Source organism: Cryptomeria japonica, chromosome 7 (assembly GCF_030272615.1).
Source record: "Cryptomeria japonica chromosome 7, Sugi_1.0, whole genome shotgun sequence".
NCBI classification, from domain to species: domain Eukaryota; kingdom Viridiplantae; phylum Streptophyta; class Pinopsida; order Cupressales; family Cupressaceae; genus Cryptomeria; species Cryptomeria japonica.
This window is the reverse complement of record NC_081411.1, coordinates 107472952-107500257: the sequence shown is the minus strand read 5'-3', so window position 1 is coordinate 107500257 and position 27306 is coordinate 107472952. Positions and strand designations below refer to the sequence as shown.

Genomic DNA, 27306 nt, shown 5'->3' with positions numbered 1-27306 from the left:
TGTTAGCATAATGAGTATTGACTTAATCACATCTTCTTATTATGCTTAACCGCACCATTCTTTAATGATTTCCAACCGCTGCATACATACTCAATCTAAATTAATAGTTAGTCTTCCATTGATATTTGAGGTTCCTTATCAATTTACTAGTTTTGCCATCATAGAAACTTCAATTGCTTTGTCTGACTGCCACCTTTGTGATTCATATATAATCGCAAATGAATTTGTTTGATTCTTTCTTTAAATTGATTTCCCTTCACTCTTTTCTCTTTGCACCTTCCTCAAACACGTAAGATTGTTTGGCTTCAATCATAAGGTAGTTAGCACCAAGACTTATGACATAAGCTTCCTATCACTTGATTGCCATGACTTGTATATACTCCTTGAGTTTGGACGTGGTTACTAACTTAATTATTATATTTGCCACATCACTACCTTCAATGTCATATTTATTCTTATGGTTTGGTCTTCTGCACTTGTCACTTTATGTCTTCATCTTTGTTTTTGATTGATCCATGATGATACGCTACACACGTTGGTTGGGGACATTGTAGTCTCCCCCTCTTGAATTTGCTTGTCTTGAAGCAATTTCCCAATCCTATGATGAAAATGTTTCCTCCCTTATGAGTGCAAGGGGCCCTTGACCTTTTTGTAATGTCCCTTGTAGGATGGTTACGTACGGTCATATAAATATTTGTTTAGTAATGTGGTCTTGGTTTTGAATCAACAATGTCTTGTATGTAGATCCTACACAATATAAGACAAAGACACATAGATTCATATTTATCTTAGGGTTAGACAAAGAAATACTCATCAAATGCCAAGCCAATATCAATTTAATACTATGTTCAAACTTCTACTTCTTCAATCTGCTCGTATGGTTCCTCCCTCCTTGTCTTCTTTCTTGGATGAATCTGCACTTAGATTAGTAGTACCAAATTTATAATCATCAAAGTAATGATAAATGTTAGAGAGATTCATGCTTAGTCTCTATTGCATATATTACAACTTGGAGGGGTTGGCTTCCTTGAGCCATTTTCCCAACTTGAGAGAGACTAGCTTCCTTGAGCCATCTCTGTCCAACTTGGGAGGGGCAGGCTTCCTTGAGCCATTGTCCGATTTGAGAGAGATTAGCTTCCTTGAGCCATCTCTATCCACTTGAGAGGGGATAGCTTCCTTGAGCTATTTAACCCAATCTTGAGAGGAACTGCCTTCTCTGTGCCATAATTCCCCTACATTTCTTTATGCTTGGAAGGAATGGGGGCTTTCCTTAAGCCATTTCTAGACCAAGCCTAAGAGACTTACTTTCTCTACTTGGCGGCTCAGGTCAACCTTTATGCCATTCTCATCCCCTTACACTACTTGACTTTATATTAATCTCTATTTATACTTGGAAGGAATGGGGACTTCCCTTGAGCCATTTCTACACCAAGCCTAAGAGAGGTTGTTCTCTACAACCTTCTTACTCCACTTGGCGGTCCTTATTTGCTTTCCACATCCTCACTCCCCTACTTATTTTTTGGAAGAAATGGGGCCTTTACTGAGCCATTCCTACACCAAGTATCTACTTGGCAGCCCTTACTATCTTGACCACCATTCTCACTTCCCTCTTTTGGTTGATTGGGACCAAATTGCTTAACTCTTTAAGGTAATGTCCTTAAGGATCTATATGTTCTAGGATGGACCCTTTCATAAGTCATTCATCATAATTATTTTGTATCTATATGCATTATTAAATCTCTTAAGGCAATTTTATTAATGATATCTACCTTCTTACGTTGATGCTACTTTAATTACAATATTGTCAACCTACGTAGAATAGTATTCATTCACATTCAAGCTAATTTTATTTATCCTTGAATGTTTTAATATCTTCTTGTTTTTCTTCTATTTGATGTATTTGACCCTTTTTACATTGATGGCCGATCCTCCAAGGTTCCTTGCATTTGAAACATAGATTCTTCCTCCTTAGGTCTTCTCTTTGTTCTAGGTCATCTTTGTATTGGCACCTATGTCCAGGTCTCCATATTTCCTTGCAAAAGTGGCATGGTCTTCCTTCCTCCTTAAAATATTCATCTCTACAAGGGTTCTTTGGATAAGCTTTGGACATATATTTTGGTTTCTCTTTGGAGTAGTTGGATTCAACTTTGATGGCCCTTTGTATAGCTTCACCCAAACATTGGGGTTCCAATGGGTTTGCTATCTTCTTAATTGACTCTTTGAGTCCTTCCACAAATAGATATGTAAGCCTTCCTTGTGAGAGATCCGGTACCATGACTACTAAGTTTTGGAATTCATTGGCATAGTCCTCTATGGACCCTTGTTGAGTGAGTAGTGTTAATTCTTTGACGTACCACTCTGGGTGCCTTTGATCGAACCTTTTGATGAGCTTTTGAGTGAATTCGCCATAAGTTGTAACGTTTTGATGCCCTTGGGTGATGAGACAATGATGCCACCAATCATGTGTTGTCCCGGCTAAGTGAAGAGTAGCGAACTTGATGGCATTTTCCTCCGTCATAGGACTTAGTGATAGATATGTGTCGAATTTCTGGACCCATGATTGGGCGGTAGATTTCCCTGACCCGTTGAAGTAGGGCAAGGACATTTTGCTTATCCTTTCCTTGAGATTTTTGTTGGTGTGTCTTTTTCTTCTATTGGGATAAACTTGGGTCTTGACCTCATAGTATTCCTTAAAGGGAACGAGTCTTTGTACTTTAGGATCTAATCCCGCATACATCTGTGCAAGTTCCTCTACACTGTTCGTTGTTCGTTCCTCTTCTTCCATAATACATTCTTCTCTTGGTAGGAATGGAGGCATAGTTGGCCTAAGGGCTGAGTTTTGGGTTGAATGTTCATTCTCCGAATTGTTTGAATGAGTGTCTCTTCCTGAATTTGGGATAGGTCTCCCATGATTATTGTTGTTCATACTTTGAATAGCTTGTTGGATTAATTGATTGGTCTTCTCATTAGTTTTCTCCATGAATGTTCTAAATTCAGTTGCTAACTGTTCTGCCATGGCTGACGTACCTCTTTTGCATCGAAAGTTTTGCATGAACTATTTCCACAGGTTGGCAGGATTATGCTTTGATACCACTGTAATGTCCCCTTTTGTGTATTCTTAAGAATAAGGGACTATTAGCTTACACTTCAATCATAGATGACTTCCTTCTAAATAATTAACTCCTTGAGCAAGATGTTGTTGTCTTTGATTTGCAACTTATAATAAAGTAGTCTCTGAATGATATGTCAATACGTGCAATCATTGTCTTTCTTGCATTGGTTGTTATGTTCGATTTGCAGATGATATAAGAAGATGATAAATTTGATATCATGGGAGGGTGATAGAGTTATAAATTAGAATACCGAGCTCTATGATGATCCCCCTGAAATGGAATTGAGTATCCCTTTTATACAATGTGCTTAGGATGAGAAATTACGTTACCAGCATTGGTTGTTATGTTCGATTTGCAGATGATATAAGAAGATGATAAATTTGATATCATGGGAGGGTGATAGAGTTATAAATTAGAATACCAAGCTCTATGATGATCCCCCTGAAATGGAATTGAGTATCCCTTTTATACAATGTGCTTAGGATGAGAAATTACGTTACCAAGGGTCATGTCCTGTGACCTTTCATTATGGATGCCTTCCTTTGTTAGCATAATGAGTATTGACTCAATTACATCTTCTTATTATGCTTAACCGCACTATTCTTTAATGATTTCCAACCATTGCATACATACTCAATCTGAATTAACAGTTAGTCTTCCACTGATATTTGATGTTCCTTATCGATTTACTGGTTTTGCCATCATAGAGACTTCAATTGCTTTGTCTGACTGCCACCTTTGTGATTCATATATAATCGCAAATGAATTTGCTTGATTCTTTCCTTAAATTGATTTCCCTTCACTCTTTGCTCTTTGCTCTTTGCACCTTCCTCAAACACGTAAGACTGTTTGGCTTCAATCATAGGGTAGTCAGCACCGAGACTTATGGCATAAGCTTCCTATCACTTGATTGCCATGACTTGTATATACTCCTTGAGTTTGGACGTGGTTATTAACTTAATTATTATATTTGCCACATCACTACCTTCAATGTCATATTTATTCTTATGGTTTGGTCTTCTGCACTTGCCGCTTTATGTCTTCATCTTTGTTTTTGATTGATCCATGATGGTACGCTGCACACGTTTGAGGGGACATCACATTTAGTTGTGTTGGTACATTGGAGGTTTAGTTAGAAGGCTGATATGGGTCTTACCGTAGTGTGTAGATCCTCATTGAGTAATTTGCCTTGAAAGATTGTTTTTGGGCTAACAGTTTAACGAGATTTATTAATTTTCTACATGTTGTGCTTGATGTCAACTTTAGAGGATGTGCTAGACTGTGAAGTTCGTTGGAATCAACTTTAGAAGACTTGTTGTGATATATTTATGTCTCCTTTATCTCTTGGAGTGGACTGCATTGTGTATTGTTGCTTTTGGTGGCCAACTTTATGTAATTCATGTATATTATGTTTGTGACTGATCTAGTTGAGGGTTTCAATAAGTAACCTAGTATAAATGGAAGTATGGATGTATGAATCGGTATGTGGATTGTTGTGAATTGGATGTGAATGATATGCAAGCGTATGTGAAGAAGTAGAAGTGTGAATTTGCAATGGGGCGTGTATGTTTGCAACATAACAATTCTCATCTTCCAACACCTAACCGAAACAATTATCCTTCTCTGACAACTCTACTCTACACTCATCCTCTTGAATGTGGAATCAATTCTACCATAAACCATCCACCTCCTCCAAATGTATCTCGCATTTTCCTCCAATCTTGTGGGATTCAACCCACCATAGCCAAGCCACCTCCACGAAAATGCACCTACACTAAACTCTACAATACCATACAAACCCTTCTTTGCATACCATATATCACAAGCAAAGTTCTCCTAAACTAACCCACCCATAACATGCAAATCATCGTCATCCTCAAATTTAATAAAAAAATATTATTCATTATTCTCTTCTGCTACAACCTCATTATACTCACATCCTTCCTTAAAATAATATTTAAAAAAAATTGAATTTCCCTTTGATTCCATTCACTATTGCAACTTCATCTTTGTCTTCAACATAATAAGTCACTATTTTTATGCCTTCAAAAAGACATATTGTTGCAGCAAACTGATCTTCCACATTTAAAACAGCATGTCCTCCTGCAAAACTTCAACAAGACAGTTCTTCCTTGGATGTATGGGTGACAAACACAATATTTATTAGTTTTACTATTGTTTTTATTCAATATGTTAAAAATGTGATATTTTAAAATATTTAAAATTTAAATTAAATTTATATTATAATATATCTATTATTTATATTAGGGTAAGTGCAGAAAAATGGGAGACCAAAAAGGGGTCTTAAGATGCCACTTTTTTTCTGAAATCAACAAAGTCTAAACTTCAATGAGAAATTGAGGATAGGTACACTCAAAATTTGAAGATGCAACAAAAACGAAAGTTGAAGTGCTCTGAATCTACTTTCTAAACTACTAATTTATTTTGAAAACCGAGGAGATTAAGGCTTTCAAAAAGGGGCACCAAATTTATTGGTCTTGTATTTTCAGAAAAAAATAACATAGCATGAAATGTGGTGCCCCTAAAATGTCAACTTCTTTTTAGAATTTTGCAAATTGTTCTGGTGATAAAGTAGCTAACACATTGAAGTTTATGCCGGATTTTTTGGCTAATTTTTTTTATGAATATTTGAATTTTTACGAATTTCCAAAGTGGACACATCCTAGAAAGCAGAAATTTGAGCGTGCTCCCCCCCAAAAATTGTGAAAACTAATTAAAAATCTATTTTTTTTAAAACAAATTGTGTAGAATGGAGTCTAGTTTCTAAAAAAGTAGTTTTTTTTTTAAATTCGATAAACGGGTAAAAATCTATGGCCAAAATACGACATGTTTTTTTACAAAAACCAGACACACTAACAAAAGAAATTATGGATGAAGACCTTAACATTATCGAAATTTGAAAAGAATTATATGGCTAGATAGCTAATAGAGAGCTTGATGATTGTATGGTGTGTGTTTTTATTGCATTGAAACATGTGCCAACTTGATGGAGAGCACGAATTAAAAAATTAGAAGATTTTCAATATTTGCTGAAAAACACGTCTCAAGCCTGAGAAGAATGTTCAAGCCTTTGGGTTGGATGCCCAAGGAAAATCCAAGCCTTTGGCTTGGTGTTTTCCAAAGGCAACATGTTTGCGCGCGCCAAATGGAAAAAATTCAAAAAACCATTTGGCACGTGCCTTATTTGGTGCACACCTTATTTGGCGCACACCATATTTGGCGTGTGCCAAATAAGGTGCGCACCAAATGTATTTCATATAAATTTTTTCATCTTAGAGAGCACAAAGTGTCCTCTCTCCAAATATATACATAAAATATAACATTTAAGTATAAGTGACATTTCTATTTGTCTTTTTTTTCTCATACTTTAAGTTATATTTTATGGAAAAAAAAAGACAAATAAAAATATCACTTATACTTAAATGTTATATTTTATGTAAATATTGTCAGGATGTCTGAGAGTGGTTCCAGATCTCTAGGAGTTATAATGCAAATTCTAGTTTTTAGAGTATTCATATAAATTTCATACTTAGTCAAATTTAAGTAATCAGCATGCTCGTGTCAGCATTATCTCTCTAGTCTCTTCCCTGCATTCCCCCTCTCTCTTCCTTAACCCTTGCCTCTCTCTCTCTTAGGTCTCTCCCTCTCTACTTCCTTCCCTCTCTCAGGTATCTCTCCCTATCTCCCATTCTCTCCCTCTCCCTCTCCCTCGCCCTGCCCCTCCCCCTCCCTTTCTCTTCCTTTCTCAAGTCTCTCTTTATTTTCCTCTCTCTCTCTCTCTCTCTCTCTCTCTCTCTCTCTCTCTCTCTCTCTCTCTCTCTCCTGCTCCTTTTCTCTTTCTCTCAAGTCTCTCTCCCTTGGCCTTTATCTCTCTATCTCTCTCTCCTCTCTCAACTGTCTCCCTCTTCCATTCTTTCTCTCTTTCCCTTAACTCTTTTTCCCTCTATTCATCCCATTCTCTCTCTCTCTCTAACTCCTTTTCCCTCTCTCTTTCTCTCTCATTCTTTCTCTTTTAAGTCTTCCTCCCTCTCAACCTCTATCTCTCTATCTCACTCTCCTCTCTCAAGTGTATCTCTCTCCCATTATCTCCCTCTTCCTCCCTCTCTCCATCCCCCTAACTTTCTCTTTTTCTCCTAAGTCTCTCTCTTTCCTTCTAACTGCCTTCCCCTCTCTCCCTCCCATTCTCTCTCTCTATAACTCTCTTTCCATATCTCTCTCTCCCATTCTTTATCTCTAAAGTCTCTCTCCCTCTCAGACTCTATCTCACTTTCCTCCTCTCTCAGGTGTATCTCTCTCTCATTCTCTCCCTCTCTCCTCCCCCTCCCTCTCTCCCATTCTAATATCTCTAAAGTCTCTCTCCCTCTCAGAGTCTATCTCTCTATCTCACTTTCCTCCTCTCTTAGGTCTCTCTCTCTCTCTCTCTCTCTCTCTCTCTCTCTCTCTCTCTCTCTCTCTCTCTCTCTCACACACACACACACACACACACCATCCCTCCCTTCGCCTCTTAGGTATCTCTCTCTCACCATATCTCCCTCCACCTCTTAGGTCTCTCTCTCTCACACACAATCTCTCCATCCACCTCTTAGGTGTCTCTATATCTCCCTCGCTCTCTCTCTCTCTCTCTCTCTCTCTCTCTCTCTCTCTCTCTCTCTCTCTCTCTCTCACACACACACACACACACACACTTAGGTGTCTCTGTCCCATTTTGTCCATTCTCTCCCTCATGCTCCCTTTCTCTTTCTCTCTCACATCTCTCTTTTCCTCTAACTCTCTTTCTCTCTCAAGTCTCTCTCTTTTTCCCTCCCTCTCTCCCTCTTTCTTTCCCTCTTTGCCTCTCAAGTCTCTCCAGGTATGTCTCTCTTTCTCTCTTTCCCTCTCTCCCTCCCCTTCCCCCTCCCTTTGCCCCCCTCTCTCTCTCTCTCAGGTGTCTCTGGTCCAATCTACCCATTATCTCTCTCTCTCTCTCTCTCTCTCTCTCTCTCTCTCTCTCTAGTGTCTCTATCCCATTCACAATCCCTCCATCCACCTCTCTCTCTCTCTCTCTGGTGTCTCTATCCCATTCTATCTATTCTCTCCCTTTCTCTCCCTTTCTCTTTGTTTCAAGTCTTTCTCTCTCTCTCTCACAATCCCTGCATCCACCTCTCAAGTCTCTCTATATCTCCCTCACTTCCTCTCTCTCTCTCTCCCTCTCTCAAGTGCATCTATCCCATTCTTTCCCTCTCCCTCCCCATCCCTTTCTCTTTCTCTCTCAAGTCTCTCTCTCTCTTTCCTTCCCTATCTCTCTACCACTCTTTCCCTCTCTCCCTCCACTTCCCCCTATGTCCCCCCCCCCTCTCTCACAGAAGTCTCTCTTTCTCACAATCCCTCCATCCACCTCTCAGGTCTCTATATATATCCCCCACTCCAACTCTCTCTCCCCCTCTCTCAGGTGTCTTTATCCCATTCTTTCCCTTTCTCCCTCCCCATCCCTTTCTCTTTCTCTCTCAAGTCTCTCTCTCTTTCCCTCCCCATTTCTCTCTCCCTCTCTTTCCCACTCTCTTTCCATATTTCCCTCTCAAGTCTCTCTCTATCTCTCCCTCTCTTCACTCTCTCCCTTCTCCTCACCCTCCCTTTGCCTCTCTCTCTCTCTCTCTCTCTCTCTCTCTCTCTCTCTCTCTCTCTCTCTCACACACACACACACACACACACAGGTGTCTATATCCTCTCTCCCTCTCTCTCCCTCTCTTTCCCTCTCTCCCACTCTCTTTCCATATTTCCCTCTCAAGTCTCTCTCTATCTCTCTCTATCTATCTTCACTCTCTCCCTTATCCTCACCCTCCCTTTGCCCCCCTCTCTCTCTCAAGTCTCTCTCTCTCTCTCCCATTCTTTCCATTCTCTCTCTCTCTCTCTCTCTCTCTCTCTCTCTCTCTCTCTCTCTCTCTCTCTCACTCTCTCACACAATCCCTACATCCACCTCTCAGGTCTCTCTATATCTCTTCCACTCCCTCTCTCTTTCTCTCCCCCTCTCTCCCTCCCCATCCCTTTATATTTATCTCTCAAGTCTCTCTCTCTTTCCCTCTCCATTTCACTCTCTCTCTCTTTCCCTCTTTCCCTCTCCCCATCTCTCCCTCTCTCTTTCCATCTTTCCCTCTCAAGTCTCTCTCTCTCTTTCTCTCTTTCACTCTCTCCCTTCTCCTCACCATCTCTTTCCCTCCCCATTTCTCTTTCCCTCTCTTTCCCTCTCTACCTCTTTCTTTCCAACTTTCCTTCTCAAGTCTCTCTCTATCTCTCTCTTTCTCTCTTTCACTCTCTCCCTTCTCCTCACCCTCCTTTTGCCCCTCTCTCTCTCAAATCTCTCTCTCCCATTCTTTCCATTCTCTCCCTCTCTCCCTCCTCACCTCTCTCTCTCTCTCTCTCACACACACACACACACGACACCTAACGACACCATATGACCCCTTATGACACCATATGACCCATTTTAACATCCTAGTACATGACATGACCCCTCAGGACACCATATGACCCCTTAGGACCACATGATGTCCTAAAGGGTGATATGGTGTCTTAAGGGGTCATATGGTGTTTTAATGCATGTGTGGCCCCTTAGGACCCCATATTACTCCAAACGACACCATATGACCCCTTAGGACGCCATATGAGCCCTTGATGTCCTAAAGGGTCATATGGTGTTCTAACATATGTGTGGGATCCCTTATGACCCCAAATGTCCCCTTGGGACACCATATGACCCATTTTAATATCCTAGTACACAACATAGCCCCTTAGGACACCATATGACCCCTTAGGACCACATGATGTCTTAAGGGGTCATATGGTGTTCTAATGCATGTGTGGCCCCTTAGGACCCCATATTACTCCTAACAACACCATATGACCCCTTAGGACCATATGATGTCCTAATGGGCCATATGGTGTCCTCAGAGGTCATATGGTGTTCTAACACATGTGTGGCCCCTTAGGACTCCATATGATCCCTAATGACACCATATGACCCCTTTGGACACCACATGACCCCTTAGGACCATATGATGTCCTAATAGGTCATATGGTGTCCTAAGGGGTCATATGGTGTTCTAACATATGTGTGGCCCCTTATGACCCCAAATGACCCCTAACGACACCATATGACCCATTTTAATATCCTGGTACATGACATAGCCCCTTAGGACCACATGATGTCCTAAGGGGTCATATGGTGTTCTAACGCATGTGTGGCCCCTTAGGACAGCATATGACTCCTAATGACACCATATGACCCCTTAGGACCATATGATGTCCTAATGGGTCATATTGTGTTCTAACACGTGTGGCCCCTTAGGACCCCATATGACCCTTAACGACACCATATGACCCCTCAGGACACCACATGACCCCTTACGACCATATGATTTTCTAATGGGTCATATGGTGTTCTAACATGTGTATCCTCTTAGGACCCCATACGACCCCTAACGACACCATATGACCCCTTAGGACCATATGATGTCCTAAGGGGTCATATGGTGTTCTAACATATGTGTGGCCCCTTACAACCCCAAATGTCCCCTAATGACACCATATGACCCCTTAGGACCACATGATGTCCTAAGGGGTCATATGGTGTTCTAATGCATGTGTGGCCCCTTATGACCCCATATTACTCCTAACGACACCATATGACCCCTTAGGACCACATGATGTCCTAATGGGTCATATGGTGTTCTAACACGTGTGGCCCCTTAGGACCCCATATGACCCCTAACATCACCATAAGATCCCTTAGGATATCACATGACCCCTTAAGAGAATATGATGTCCTAATGGGTCATATGGTGTTATAACACATGAGTGGCCCCTTATGACCCCAAATGACCCCTAACAACACCATAATACGCCTTAGGACACCATATGACCGCTTAGGACCATATGATGTCCTCATGGGTCATATTGTGTTCTAACACATGTGTGGCCCCTTGTGACCCCAAATAACCCCTAACAACACCATAATACCCCTTAGGACACCATATTACCCCTTAGGACCATATGATGTCCTAATGGGTCATATGGTGTTCTAACACATGTGTGGCCCCTTGGGACCCCATGTGACCCCTAATGACACCATATGATCCCTTAGGATAGCACATGACCCCTTAGGACCATATGATGTCCTAATGGGTCATATGGTGTCCTAAGGTGTCATATGATGTTCAAACACATGTGAGGCCCCTTAGGACCATATATGGCCCCTAACGACACCATATGATGCCTTAGGACACCACATGACCCCTTAGAACCATATGATGTCGTAATGGGTCGTATGGCATTCTAACACATGTGTGGCCGCTTAGGACCCCGTATGACCCCTAACTACACAATATGACCCCTTAAGACACCACATGACCCCTGAGGACCATATGATGTCCTAATGGGTCATATGGTGTTCTAATACATGTGTGGCCCCTTGCGACCCCCAATGACCCCTAATGACACCATAAGACTCCTTAGGACCATATGATGTCCTAATGGGTCATATGGTGTCCTAAGGGGTCATATGGTGTTCTAACACATGTGGCCCCTTAGGACCCCATGTGACCCCTTAGTACCATATGATGTTCTAATGGCTCATATGGTGTCCTAAGGGGTCATATGGTGTTCTAACACATGTGTGGCCCCTTATGACCCCAAATGAACCCTAACGACACCATAAGACCCCTTAGGACACCATATCTCTCTCTCCCTCTCTCTTAGGTGTGTCTCTCTCCCATTTTTCCCTCTCTCTCTCTCTCTCTCTCTACCTCCCTCCCCCCTTTTTTAATCTCTCTCCCTCTCTCTTAGGTGTCTCTCTTTCCCATTCTTTCCCTCTCTCCCTCCCTATCCCTTTCTCTTTCTCTCTCAAGTCTCTTTCCCTCTAACTCTCTTTCCCTCTCTCCCTCCTACTCCCTCTCCCTCTCTCTCGCCCCTCCCTTTCCCTCTCTCTCCCTCTCTCTCCCATTCTTTCCATTATCTCCATTATCTCCATTCTCTCTCTCTCACTTGGGCTCTTTCTTTGGTCTCTCCCTCTCTTTTCATCAACCCCCCTTCCTTTCTCTCCTCTCTTTCTCTCTCTTAGGTCTTTGGCTCTCTTTTTGGCAACACCTACCTCCCTCCCTCCCTCTCTCACTTAATCTCTCTCTCCCTTTGATCTCTCCCTCTCTTTCCATCCCTTCCTCCCTCTCTTCTTGATATATTCCGCTCTTTCTATCAACCCCTCTCTCTCTCTCTCTCCCTCCCTCTCTCACTTAATCTCTCTCTCCCTTTGATCTCTCCCTCTCTTTCCATCCCTTCCTCCCTCTCTTCCTGATATATTCCTCTCTTTCTATCAACCCCTCTCTCTCTCTCTCTCTCTCTCAACCCCTACCTTCCTCCCTCCCTTTATCCTACTTGGGCTCTCCCTCTCTTTTCATCAACCCTCTCTCTCTCTCTCTCTCTCTCTCTCTCTCTCTCTCTCTCTATGTCTCTCTCTCTCTTAGGTATCTCCCTCTCTTTTTATCAACTCCTACCTCCCTTCGTCCATATCTCTCACTTGGGATCTCTCTTTTCCTCAACCCCTCCTTCCCTCTCTCACTTTGATCTCTCTCTCTCTCTCTCTCTCTGTTTGTTCTCTCCCTCAACCCATTCCTTCATCTCTCTCTCTCTCTCTCTCTCTCTCTCTCTCTCTCTCTCTCTCTCTCTCTCGCTCGCTTAGAATTTTTCCGTGCTTGGTATTTTCCTCACTTTGATCTCTCCCTCTCTTTCCATCAACCCCTCCCTTCCCCTCTCTCTCTCTCTCTCTCTCTTAGAATTTCTTTGTGCATGTTGATTACTAAAATTTGACTATGTCTGAAAATTATATGAATACTCTAAAAACTAGAATATGAATTATAACTCCTAGAGATCTGAAACCACTCTCAACCATCTTGCCAATATATACATAAAATATAACTTAAAGTATAAGAAAATACTTAAATGTTATATTTTATGTATATATTCGGAGAGAGAGAGTGAAAGGGAGAGACAAATTGTGCTTTCCAAAATGAAAAAAAAAATTGCCAAAATGCAATACCATTTGGCGCTCTCCCTATTTGGCGCTTGCCAAATAGAGGTTCGGCATGCCAAACCTATTTGGTGCAACACACGCCTTATTGGGGGCCAAAAAAAATTTTAGCACCTTTTTGGTCCCCCATCTTTGTGCACTTACCCATTATTATTTTTTTTAATTTTTAAATTAAATTTTTAAACATATTTTATTAATTATTATTTATTTTATTTATTTATTATTATATGTTTATTTTATTATTTTAGTATATTAATATTATTTTATTAAAATGTGTTTTTTGGAGCAAATTTTTTTTTAGCTTATTAAAATCTATTATATATATTTTTATGGGCATTTACGGGATAAAACCACAACACAATTGTTCTTATATATAAAATCTTCTCACAAATTTTTAGACACCAACCTACTAAAAACACCAACTTAACGATAGACACCAATCTCTACTTTAAGAAGCAACAACTTCTAAATTCTTCAATAGATATTACTATCTTCACAAAGATCTGATAATGAACACACTTTCTTTCACACCTTGTTATCTCACAATTTCTAAACTTCACAGCTTGGTTTGTAGAGGATTTGATAATGATGCAACAACTTCCCTTCACAGCTTTTGCTCTAATTTCACTTACAAATCTGTTTCTAACATTTTCCTTTTCTTTCACAAATCCACTCTTAGATCTCCTTTAAAATCAGTACATAAACCTCTATTATAGTACATTCAATGCAGTTGATCTGCCATAAGTCCTTTGTTATAGTACATTCAATGCACTCATAAATCTGCCCTGAAACACTCAGAAATATGCCCTTAAATTTGCATATTTTTCTTCACAATCTTCAATATAAATCTGAAACACTCTTTATGTTTTCAACTCTAACTTAACTTCTACTCTAAATCGAAATAATATTCAATAAATTTCTTACTTTTGAATTCTCAAATGACTTCTACTTATACCCTTCAAAGTGTACCTCTTCACCAAAAGAAGTGACCCTTCATAAGTCTACAATATTCTTCATATTTATTTCTGCTCTGCTGTAATAAATCAGAATAATATTTTTTTTTTCTTGCCTTATATGCCTTCACTCAACTTCAATTTATATAACTATCATACCTCTTATGAATAGAGGTGTCTCTTTGAAAAGAGACAACTCTTTGAAAATTCATCACCATTGTCAGCAAATCCTTTATAATTTTATTTATTTTCAAATACTATCTTAACCTTTATTTTTTTTATTTCATTTTCTAATGCTGCTCAAGTCTGCAATAAAGTCTGGTCCAAAATGATCCAAATTCTAATTAAATTTTTTTTTTTCAAATTTGGAGTAAATCTGGTCACAAACTTTCTATATGTTTGCTCATAAAGTCTGATATAATTCTGCTCTAAAATCTTTCATCCATAACTTTACTTTGACATCAAAGACAATTCACTCTTTGACGTCAATGACAAATTCCAATAATCTTGACTAAGCACTTTGATATCAATGACAACCTTTAATAACCTCGCTCTCCCATCTTGATATCTTGATATCAACGGCAAGCAATTCCAACACACATATCTTCTATTTATATCATTTCATACCTTTGTCAAGAGAGGCCATCTCTTAGAAAAGAAATGACACTTTAGAAAGTCATCACCTTCTATTAACCAACCTTTGACCTTAATAAGTGCTACTTGCATAACTGATGCTTTTAATAAGCCTTAATTGCTGCCTTCACAAATTAATCATAGCCTATTATTAATCTCTGCTCTTTATGAAGTAATCATTCCCATCAAAATCACAGCCTTCTAACATAATAAATTGCTGCCTTATTAATCATAATGATTGCTGCTACTCCCTCTCTAATCATAATTCATAACTTTACTTTTACATCAAAGATAATTCACTCTTTGACGTCAATGACAAATTCCAACAATCTTGACTAAGCACTTTGATATCAATGACAAGCTTTAATAACCTTATATCTTGACATCAACGACAACCAATTCAACAGACATATCTTCTATTTATGTCATTTCATGCCTTTGTCAAGAGAGGCCATCTCTAAAAAGACCTGACTCTTTAGAAAGTCATCACCTTTTATTAACAAACATTTAACCTTAATAAATGTTACTTGCATAACCGATGCTTTTAATAAGCCTTAATTGCTGCCTTCACAAATTAATCATAGCCTTCTATTAATCTCTGCTCTTAAGTAATCATTCCCAACAAAATCACAGCCTTCTAACATAATAAATTGTTGCCGTTATTAATCATAATGATTGCTGCTACTCCCTCTCTAATCTTAATCACTGCCTTTAATAACTTTTCATTACACCTCATAATCGCTGTTCTTCATGCTGCCTCTGGAGATTATGAAATCGCTGCACTTCTACAGTATTGATCGCTGCATCTTTTACAGTATTAATATTGATTGCTGCTCCGTATATTTATGAAGAGCACTGTCTTTAATAATATCTGCTGTTCATTGATCATGTTAATAATAAAAGATCACTGCCTTCACTAATCTCAAGCACTGCCTTAATATCATTTTGAAATACAAACTTGGGCGCCAATAATAATTTATATATCTTCTTTAACTTAGGTGATTAATCTCTTCAAAGGAAGTCGGCCAAATCAGACTTACTTTAATTTGTTTTTATGTCCCTTATGAAGAAGTCGGCCATCTTGAATACTTATTAATCATAGGTTTTGAATCTATGATTCCATATAGAGATTACTGCCATCAAACATAAGCTAAAGTCGTCCCTTATTCCATGATATTACATATTCAATAACTATGGTTTCCTTAAAGGAGTACTATCTATTGTATTTGTCATTATTAATTAATTTTTCTCCTCCATCATCATTTCACGAACCCATTAATATTACTGCAATACTTGCTTGCACCATCTAAGAACTACCTTGACAATCTAATCTTATCATATTATAAGCATGACCACACTTCATCAACTCCACTGCCATGTAATGTACAGTGTCTTGAATATGATCAATGTGTTCATGCTTCTCAAATTTGACATCAATAATAAATATCTTGATATTAATTCTCTTTTGACATCAATGATAATGTTTTCAATATTTTCATTTATTTATCAATTATAACAATAATGAATACCTTCTAGACATCGATGACAATGTTTCCAATATTTTTGTCTCTTTATCAATAATAACAATAATGAATACCTTCTTGACATCAATGACAACATTTCAAACAGTTACATGAATAACCAACTTAATACAAGCAATCAAATATCTGTACAACCAACAAATGTTATTTTAACAAAGATGTTGGAAACATGATCATTGATGTCAAAAGAACAAAGACAATGTTGTCATTGATACCACAGAAGACTATGAACAAGATAGAAGATTTATGGTACACAGATTGATAAACAGATTGATATCAAGACATTCATGAAGCAAGAATCAAAACAATAAGAGATTATGACAGTTTGAAAAGAGAACGCCTGATCTATTAAGTACGATTTGATAAAGTATTTTGTAATGGATGCTGGACAAGTCAACTACAGTAATATATATTCAGCATATGATGTAAGTCAAACTGGAAATGGCTGATCTGATAATCAGATATTTGTTAAAGAGTTCAAAAAGGCAACGATGACAATAAAACACACGGTTGAAAATATTAATTATGAATTTGATATAACATTGTGAAGCGACTTAAAGACAATGGAGCACTAATAAAACACAGATATAATATATAATATATGGTGACCTTGTAAAGATCACAAGTAAGAAGCTTGTATTTGTAATGGTCACTGAAGGCAAAGGAACCGACTATGTCTTAACAGCAATCCATGAAGCAATAAATTCCAAATAGAGATTATAACGGCGAGTATAGAATCGACTTCTTGGTGCGAGGTGAACTGCAAACATATGTAAAAGGATTTGCAAAGAAAATGGTTCAGAGACCATCTTATAAGAAGGCGGCATCCAGCAATAACATATTAAAGACAGCACTAGAGATATTTGTTAGCCATGGAAGATAATGTAGAACAGCGATTCTCTAAGAGAATATGATAGCAATCGATCATATAGTATGGACGGCAACAAGTGTGAAAAGCAACGATTAATGATCAGAATTGAAGATGAACTTCATATACAAGATGACACAGATCAACAATATCTAGATCGTGGTTCATCATAACCATATCGGGAAAGATCCAAGTTTCCTCAGGAGGACATGCCATTCACAGTAAAAGAAATCAAGGTTGCATGGGTATGGGGTACTCGGAGACGTTGGAGACTGGTATCGGTACCGGTACACCTATTTTTTCAAAATAGGAGACGGGGGTACTTGGAGACGCCAATTTTTTTTTTAATATAATTTAATAATTTATAGAAAATTTGAAAATATAATGACATTGAACTTTCAAAACAAGAATTAACATTCACTTTGAAGTTTAAGTACACAAATGTGAAATGAGTCGAATCAAAATGTCATACAAATGTCTGAAAATGGGGCTCATGTCGGTGGTTTTTGCTTCTACCCATGCATCGTGACAAACTTTTTGACTTTTGCACGTGTTATTTAGGGTGGAGACGGGAAGGTCCGTTGACGTGGAGTCTCCTATGTGTAAAGATGTCTCCTGACGAGTCTCCGGTACGGAAGACGCGTACCAGTCTCCGGTACGCATTCTAGGAGGTTGGGTACGGGTACCCATAACACAGAAAGAAATACATATGATTCGATCATTAAACTAGCAGCGACCAATATTGAAGGGAACGATATGGGTACGCAGTGATCATATGCAGCATTTACATATTAAGGTAGCGCTTTGTTTTTGTTTATATAAATTAACAAAAGCAACGATTATTAAAAGACACAAAGGGTGCGATTAAAGATTATGATCTAGCAGCGATTAAACATTAACAATGAACACAAAGAAGCAATAACATAATGAAGCGATCATTATTAAGGAGAAGCGACTTTTTAATGAAATGGTTTGTTTCTGGATGAAGTTAATAAAGACAAATGTAATCCTTAATTAGTAATGTATTAAGGCAATACTTTGTTGTTAAGACAAACAAATATATTAAATACATACGTGTTGTTGCGACTTCATAATTGCCCGGTAATCATTAACAATAAAAGTACAGCTATATTGTTAATACACGGCATTAAAATGTTGATGAAACTGCAGTCAAAAAGAGAATTATCGTTTGAGTTTTTATTAAGGAAAATAAAAACCGAAAGAAGTGAATACGATCAACTTGAGAAGTGGTGTGATTTCATATAATGTCTTCAGAAAAGAGTGAGATTTGCCTTAATGGAGTATTTATTAATAAACAGATGATATAATTATAATTACAATCTTTTGGTTTCAAAAGAATGTAACTTTTCATGAAAGGCTACGTAAAGTATATAAGGGAAATAAAATGAAGGAACCAGAAGTGTGAAGTGTGGAGAATAATGTGTAAGAAATAATATTGGGAAAAAGGAAGATACTGTGGTGTGTGTATAATGCTGAAAATACAAAAACTTGTGGGTGTATACGTGCTGCAAATATAATAATATAATACAATCTGAAGAGATGTTTTATTTTGAAAGTATAAGTAAAGTTTTTAAAAGAGTTAAGTGCAGTTTCATGAGAAGACTGAAGATATCAGATACAAGTTTATGGGCAGATTATGAGCAGATTTATATGACAGATCTGTGAAGAATTTATGTTCAGATATGTGTGACAGATTTGAGGAGATTATGATCAGATTTATATGATTGAATGGTAATATTCATCACAGCAGATTGGAGGAGTATTTAAAACAAAGTTTTATTTTTAGGTTGGTGTTTTTAGTGGGTTGGTGTCTATAAATTCAGAAGTGGGAGTTGGTGCTTCCAGTGGGTTGGTGCCTCTAGGAGGTTGGTGCCTACAAACATTGTAAAAGAAGAACTATATAAAACCATTAATTTTTCATGGTTTTCTTTCATTTGGATTTCTACGTAAATTATTTTGTTATTGTGTTCTTATGTGCATAATTGTTGAAAGTTAGTGTATAATACTATCATAATTGATAAAGTTTAAATTGGTAAAATTTGTTGTTATACTGATTCATACCCCGTCTCAGTATAACCATGTGCTCTTCAAAAGAAACCTAATAATATAATATTCATAAACCATTGAACACTAATTTCTAACAAAAAAATGCATTCTTTTTTAACTACAGGCAAGAAAAAGGTTGTTATATGAATTTAAACAAGTTAACAACACAAAATTTACGATTTTTTGTATTGACTCGTGACTTTTATATGAAAAATCGCCACAAGTTTTACAAAAGCTCGTCAATGAGTTATTGGATGAATAAATCACCTAGCAATTTGGCTCACAAATACTCACGTGTTTTGTGAGTACGCAGTGAGGTTTGCAACTATGGTCAGAATAACATTTGTATTTTCTGATATTGTATGCAGAAGAGCTCTGTCATTTGATAAACAAAAAATGCCAGAAAATTTCTTAGTGAAAGAATATTTAATATTGTCACGTGTTCTTCCATTATGTTGTTGTCAAGCATATATATGGCTATAGTTTGCAAAGTACATAAAAACAGCAGTGTTTCAATCGAGTAATTTTGACAAACATTTGAGAAATTTCAGAAAATTAGTGAGGAAGTTTACATTTCAATAGGAATTTTCTTATTGAAAAAATACATAAAAATGTCATGTTGCTTAGAAGTGTTGATGAGCCTTGTAACTTACTTAAAAACAAGAAAACAAGTTTTTACATTGAATTTGTTTGTATTTCACAGTAGAAGTCAAAAAATGTTGCTGTGTTAAAAGTTCTAAGGTTTAATTCTAATTTCAAATGAACTCGCCTTACATACTGCTCTATTCCATGTTGTCTCAAATAGGACTATTAAAACAACAATACTATATGGTCACTGTAGCTCTGATTGACATAACACATGATACACTAAGAAATAACAAGAAAATATAAGGGCCCTAAACATAATGTCAATTCTTGTTGAGTCTACAAGGAAATTGATACTAATTTACAAATACATCTTCGTTACTTGGGATTTGACTCTTTAACTTCCGATACGTGAATTTTTTTAAAATCAATCTTAAAAATTAAGAAAATGTTTCGGAATACTTTTATTTGTACATTTGTCTGGAAAAGAGGACAAAGTCCATAGAGTGGTAATGATATACTCTCTAAAATTTTGTTATTTTTCAACCAAGAAAGAACCGTAACTTTGTTTTCAGTTAAAACTCTTTCACAGGTGTAAACTCTATCTGATTTGGGTCTGAATAAACCTTATGCATGCAACAAAGTCAAAAGATATATATAAACAGATTCAATGGCCTTTGCTCTGCCTGCATACACGCATTACCAAATTTTCTTATAAGTCCATTTATTTTTATTTTTTTTATATCATTATTTAAGAATACATATTACCTTTCTGTCTGCTGATATTATATCATTATTTAAGAATACATATTACCTTTCTGTCTGCTGATATTTTTAGTGCCATGTTGGTTGGTGAAACAGGCAGAATATATTTGGAAAACTTCAATGGAACAAGACTCGAAGACGCAGGAGATTGCTTTGCGGAGGCAAAAAGCTGGAATGAGGCAGCAATTGCGTATGCCAGAGCTAAATGTGTGGAAAAATGTTTAAATGCCTGCACAAAGGCAAAATTATTTGAGATGGGATTGAAATTAATTCAGGAATTGAAGAAAGAAAACTGTAAATCGAACTGTGGAAGATGTGATACTTGTCAAAGAGTAAAAATTGAAGTTGAGTTTCTTAGAATATCTGCAACTCATTTTCATCACAGAAAAGATACCAAGTCTATGATGAAATTTGTGAAAGCCTTTCCTACATTGGACTTAGTTAGATCTTTTCTATGGAATAAGGGTTACTTTGATGAACTTCTGCGAATTGAAGTGGCAAATGGGGACTTCGTACGGGCTGCAGAGGTGGCAGAGATGAAAGGGGATTTGTTACTCCAGGCGGACATGCTAGAGAAAGCAGAAAAATATGAAGAAGCGATTAAAACAATTCTGTTTCATGTGCAGCTAAATTCTATGTGGGGAATGAAAAATGGAGGATGGCCGTTACGGCAATTTCCTGAAAAGAATGAACTTTTAGGGAAAGTAAAACAAATAGCTATAAAAAGCCTTCACCATGTATCTAAGGCCCTTGATTGTAAAATATCAATTCTTTCAAACGAGTCTCACTGCAATCTCTCCGAGAAAACAGAGCAAATGATCCTCGCACAGAAGATGGGGAATCTTAACTTTGAAGCTCTCTCTCTTCGCAAAGTTCTTGACGTGCACATTTGTTCTGCTGCCAAAAACTTTCAGCATGAGCAAGTGGGAAGTTTACTTGAAATGAATTATAATTCTAAAATGCTGCTGGAGACTGGAATCTCTTCAATAACGATGGTGTCCCTTTGGAATGAGTGGAAGGGTAAATTGTTATCCTCGGTGAAATCATTCACAGAATTAGAAAAGCGACCGGAAAAAGAAAAGGATAAAGATAAAGATAAGGCCTACATTGAATTTGCTTCTGAATATTTTGGAGCCAGAGAGAACAGAAATAGATCCTGCACGGTGTTTAACAGTGAATCCTTCTGGCTTAAGGATAGGAGGGTTGGATCGTTACAGAGACAAGGAAATTGCACATGGATTAGTATCCAGAACTTTTTTATGCATGCAAGAAAGTTTCTTTTAGTGGAACTGTTTTCTGTTGGCATTAAAGTTGTCAAAAAACTAGAAGAGATATATCTTGCCTGCAATAATCAACATTGTATTTGTAAAGGCACTCTAATACTAGGTATTTATCAAGATTTAAAGTCTTTGAAAGACGGGGAGTTGGTTAGATTTGACCAGGAACAGCGATTCTTTGAGATTTTATCCCCACTAAAGACACAATATGAAAACATGAAGGAATTCATCTCTTGCGTGAAAGTCCAACATGCAGTTTGAGTCTGAAAGATATTACAACCTGAACTCCAGTTGTAAAAGAGATATCAATTATTACTCCCTTTTTTGCCGAAGGATCTGGTGAGAGTAAGGTAAAAAACTAGAATAATGAACTGCTCTGGTTGCATATGGAAATGATTACAGGGGTCTGTTTGCTGGATAAAAGGCTCTGTATGCTAGAAAGTTCTGTCAAAGCCTTACATGGTACATTTAAGAACTGCAATAACCATTTTGACTACATTTTTACACATGTTTTTCTCCTACTGGAGAAGCTGTTATTTTTTTCATCATGTGAGCACCTATCAAGGGTTTTGTTTTTGCCTATATGTTTCTTTGTTATTTTTGACTGGAGAGCAAGGGAACCCTTGATGTGCTTGGTTGCTTCAATCACAGTATCTACCTAAATGCCACGGAAGACTTGAAAGCTTTTATGGTCCAATTTATCATATAATTTGTGAGCTTCTGATAACTAATAAACCTGCAACAGTTACATGGATATAAACTTTCAATATGAAAGAACTTATTTTCAAGAGATGGCAACGCGAAAGATTATTATGATACATCTCTTTCTTAGGATATCTATTTCAGTTTTTATGAGGTCCATGTGAAAATAGTGTGTAATATTTCATGATTAATAATTTACACCTTTATTTACGATTATAAATTATATATGTATATACATACCTGGATATTGGACATGTTGTCTAAATGTTCCAAACCAATTAGAGGAAGGGTATCAACAGTGGGCATAGTTTCAATAGTGGACACTTTTTTGTCAATCCAAATTGATAATGAAAAGTTCATTAATAAATATCACATGTATCAATAGTGGATAATTTTTTTTAGCTGTTTTGACCATAATTAGCCCATTTGTGCACCACTACTAGGACATTTGTGCATAACTACTTGGGCATTTGTCCACTACTACTGCACTACTATTGGCTAAATTTGAGTTATCTACTATTGGCGCAAAGGTGATTATGTATCAGACGACACTTTGAAATGACCATTTTTTTTTACCTTTGCGCACATAACGAATTCCACAACGTGCATCGTTACTATCCAAAAGCCAGATCCTTAGTTATAAGTAGTTAAGTCGTATACAGAGACAACAAAAAATAAATAAATAAATCCGATGTACAGTTTGAGCATTCTAAATGCGTGAAGTTAGCTATATCCACTACTAGTAGGCTTCCCCTAAGCATGAGAAAGTTGTAGGATATGGGAAATTGTGTTAATGATACATAAAAAATTACAAAGGATAGTACAAATGGAATATTAAATAATCTTTTGTAATATGAATTTTTCCTTATTCAAATGGATTTATAAAACTTTGTTTTAATGAGATGGGACGTTATTTCATAAGGTCTTTAAGAACTTTCATGTTTAATCTACTTTTTAAGGACAATTTATTTTGTAGATTGTTTTCATGAAGCTTGAGTGACAATGCAACTACTTGATTTCATTCTTTACATCAAGCTTCAATTACTTATTTTGGAGATTTATCAATTTTTTTTGTTGAATACTTTAATTAAGATTTAATACTTAGGACAAACTAAAACAATTAACATACAACACAAACAAAGGTGTAAATAATCAAGGAATATGTAGGTATAAATGTCTATTGCATATGTTCATACATTTTAAAAATGAATGTCTATAATATACATATATTTACAAATGTTCATTTAGATATTTAAATATAAATGTTTGCATACATGTTTGGATAAATGTCAAAGAATAGATATAAATATCCCCTCCCTTCTCCTTTGACCTCAATCTTAACCTCTATCGCATCCTACTTTTAATTTGTTTTATTATTTTTTATTATCATTATAATGATTCTTGTAGCTAGTGGAAGGTTTTTCCTCTTAGATTTGAGGTGTCACATTTTGATTTATGATGATGTTGTGTTAATATCTCTTCTCTTTTTTTAGTACATGCAATCCATTTTCTTATAAAAAGTAGTTTTTTCTTATCATGTGGCACTTGTATATACTCTTATGAAGGTACTTATCTTCATATTTATAATTACACAATTGTGTTCATGTTCATCTTTTAATTGAAATAGTAATGAAGGTTAGTCATATGTTTGGTGATCATCGTACTCTATATAAATGTCACATAAGATACTTTACATTTTTTAAGGCTTCACAAAGTGTATATTCTTAAATTCACAACTCTTTTATTTTCCTTCATGGATCATAATTTATTTTCTATATATCCTTTAATTAAACAATAGGTGTACCAAATATTCTTATTTCTATTAGGTGTCATAAATTGTTGTCCCTTTTTGCAAATTTTTTTTTTTTTTTTTTTGATTTACTCCAATTCTAGTTTCAGCCTCTGTTTGAGAACGTTCCTCTCTTACATTATCTTTTCTCTATGATTGTTCTTCAACCGTAGAGGATAAGTCCAACACCCCTACATATGTTTCAAAGACCCTCTCATCCAAGGATGCCCTAATTATAGACACTAACCCAAACATAAACTATTCAAACTTTTTTTTTTATCAAAGGTTCATTAAATCTTCTTACAACTCCCCTCAATCTCTAATAAAATTCCTTTATGGTATCTCCTTTCCCTTGTGTCATGTCCCTTATCCAACTCATACTTTTTGAGGGGACTTTTGTTGATTGAAAACTATTTAATAATCTTTTAATTCAATCCATTTATTATCATTATTTGAGAATATTTTTATATACCTTTTAAGGACCTCATCTCTAAAAATAATGAATCTTACATTGATTCTCTCTCACTCCACCTCTCATCCAAATAGATTCTAGCAAAAATATTTGTTTGGCATTTTCTTTTGTTATTACAAAAAAATAAACAATTTGATATGATAATGTTCCATTATTCTAATAAGAACCTCTAATTTGTCATTTTGGTTAAAGTTGTTGCCTACACTTCCAATATTTTTTTGTTTGTCCCTTCTTTAATGTAATGACCCCTTCTCAAACCTGATCCTTTCTGCAACCGTTGGTCTCTTTCTAGGAAGCTCGGAGGCCAGTCGGAGGGTAAAATTAGGGTTTCCTATTTTTGAGGAGGTCTTTTTGGATGGGTTCATCGTCGGCTTTTTCTGATGGTTCAGAGGGTTTCGCAACGATGTCTTCATCTCAGTTTTTGGAGCAGTTTTCAGAATTTACTATTTTTAGTAAGTTCTATTTTTGGCAGGGCTCGCGTGGCATCGGGCAATCTCTACATCCTGTTCAGTTAACTCCAGGAGCATGGTCAGGTTCTAGCTTCAGATTTTGGAGTTGTGTGGTCAAGTAACTTTATTTTAATTAAATAATCATTATAATTATAAAGTTGCTTATCCCCCCTTGGCCTAGTCCAACAACTTAAAAACATCACTTAAAAGGGGGACTTTATGGGTGGCGCCCTCATGGAGGATTTAATTAATATTTTATCCTTGGCCAAAGTCAAAACATGGCGAAACTTACCAAGGTGATATTTTTATATTATTTCATTGACTTTTTGGCTAGGTGTGATGGCGCCATGTTGAGGAGGGGATTAGGGTTTGCCTTGGAAATCGAATTAGGGTTTTGAGGAGGCAAGTGAAGCTATTTATTGGAGTCTTGGGAGGATTGAAGGGATCTTTTGGAGAATTTGTATTTGGGCAGCCGTCTGGCTCTGGACATGCTTCAAGGAATGGAAGCCTTCTAGCATAGGCATCTCTTCTTGCTTGAAAAATAGCAACTAGGGTGATTATATTCTCTATGTAATTGCATTTAGCCGTAGTTTATCATCAGAGTTTTCATTGTAATCATTTAGGCTTATAGTTCATTCAGTTTTCTGCATCTAGAATTCCCGCGACTAATTTCATGTTTTGTTCACAACCAGAAAATACAAAAAAATTGCATTGTGGGTATTAGTTCTTTGCATTTGCCTCACCTAGGCGTTGCATTTCCTAGGGTTTCAGCAAGTTTGGTTCATGCATTTATTTTTAATGACAAATCGTATTTTGCAGCCAGCCGTACCATTTTAAATGCATTGGAAATCGTGCCATTTTTCTTTGTGAGGGTTTTGCAGTGTTGTTTGAGTCTTTCGCAGGTTTCCACGTCACCAAGGCATTTTGCAATTAGTTTCCGGAGGAAAGAAGATTGTACGAGGACGAAATGAGCTGTTGGCAGTGATCCATGGGTTCGCGGCTGAATGTGCAGATTTATGTTGAATCAGAAACTCTCTTCTAAAAGGGGAGTTGTGAAAGAATTTCTTTGATTGTACTCTGACCAGTAGTACTGGCAGTCTTGAACTGTGATCTTGATTGTAATTGTCAAGCTAACCAAACTTATCTTATCTACCTCCATCCTATGGTAGCTCCTCTCCCTGTTGGGATTGAAAGCACATCCTGGATGTCGAGTGTCTTTTCAGTTTCTGCAATCAATTAAATTCAAGCATTTAAGTTTCACTCCGTCATATGGTAGCCCCTATCCGTCTGGAGTGGGTAGCACATACTTGGCGTTGAGTTCCTTCCAGTTCTAGATTTCAGGGACCCTCTGACCAATGCTCGCCATCCCGGCGCCATACTGGTTAGAGTTCTTTGCATAAGCAACTAAGACCCTCTGACCAATGCTCGCCATCCCGGCGCCATACTGGTTAGAGTTCTTTTCATAAGCAACTAAGATCCTCTGACCAATGCTCATCCACACGGTGCCATTCTGGTTAGAGTTGCTTCAGCAAATCAAATACTTTTTTCTCAGAACTAATTGATCACTCATATAGTTGTTGTAATTAAGTTGATCAAAAATTTCAAAAAAATTGGCTAGGGATATTTCATTTAGGATTCATCTACTTGAACTCCCTAGAACTCTTGCTACATTTTCTTTTTTCTTTTTCTTTACCAATTTTCTTAGCTTACCTGTATCCCTAGGAAATTTTGTCTCAAAGAAATCACTCCCAACACTATTTCATACAAGACTTTAAATATTATATTTTTTCTTCTTCCTCTATTTAGTTCACCTGAAGCTTGGGGAAGCATAGCTAGCAACATGGAGGCATCCACAGTGGTTTTGGGACTATCTCCTTGATTTTAGGGAGGTTCCTATTTTTTAGGAGTAGACTGGCAGTCACCAGTGGACCTACCAGAAGGTTGGGAGGATTGGTAGGAAGCCAATGGAGTGAATTTTAGTGGTCAAGGACAGTTCCTTAGTCTTTGAGAGGGATCC

General features: G+C 37.1%; 1 protein-coding gene across 1 annotated transcript in view; it reads left to right on the top strand.

The window, feature by feature from the left end:
• LOC131856266 (uncharacterized) overlaps nucleotides 1-22732 on the top strand; it is a 48970-nt gene extending 26238 nt beyond the window's left edge. Inside the window, exon 2 of the mRNA XM_059207797.1 lies at nucleotides 20697-22732. Within this exon, the coding sequence (XP_059063780.1) occupies nucleotides 20697-22138 (1442 nt within the window). The 3' untranslated portion in view covers nucleotides 22139-22732. The remainder of the gene's footprint in view (nucleotides 1-20696) is intronic.
• Nucleotides 22733-27306: the final 4574 nt, after the last annotated feature.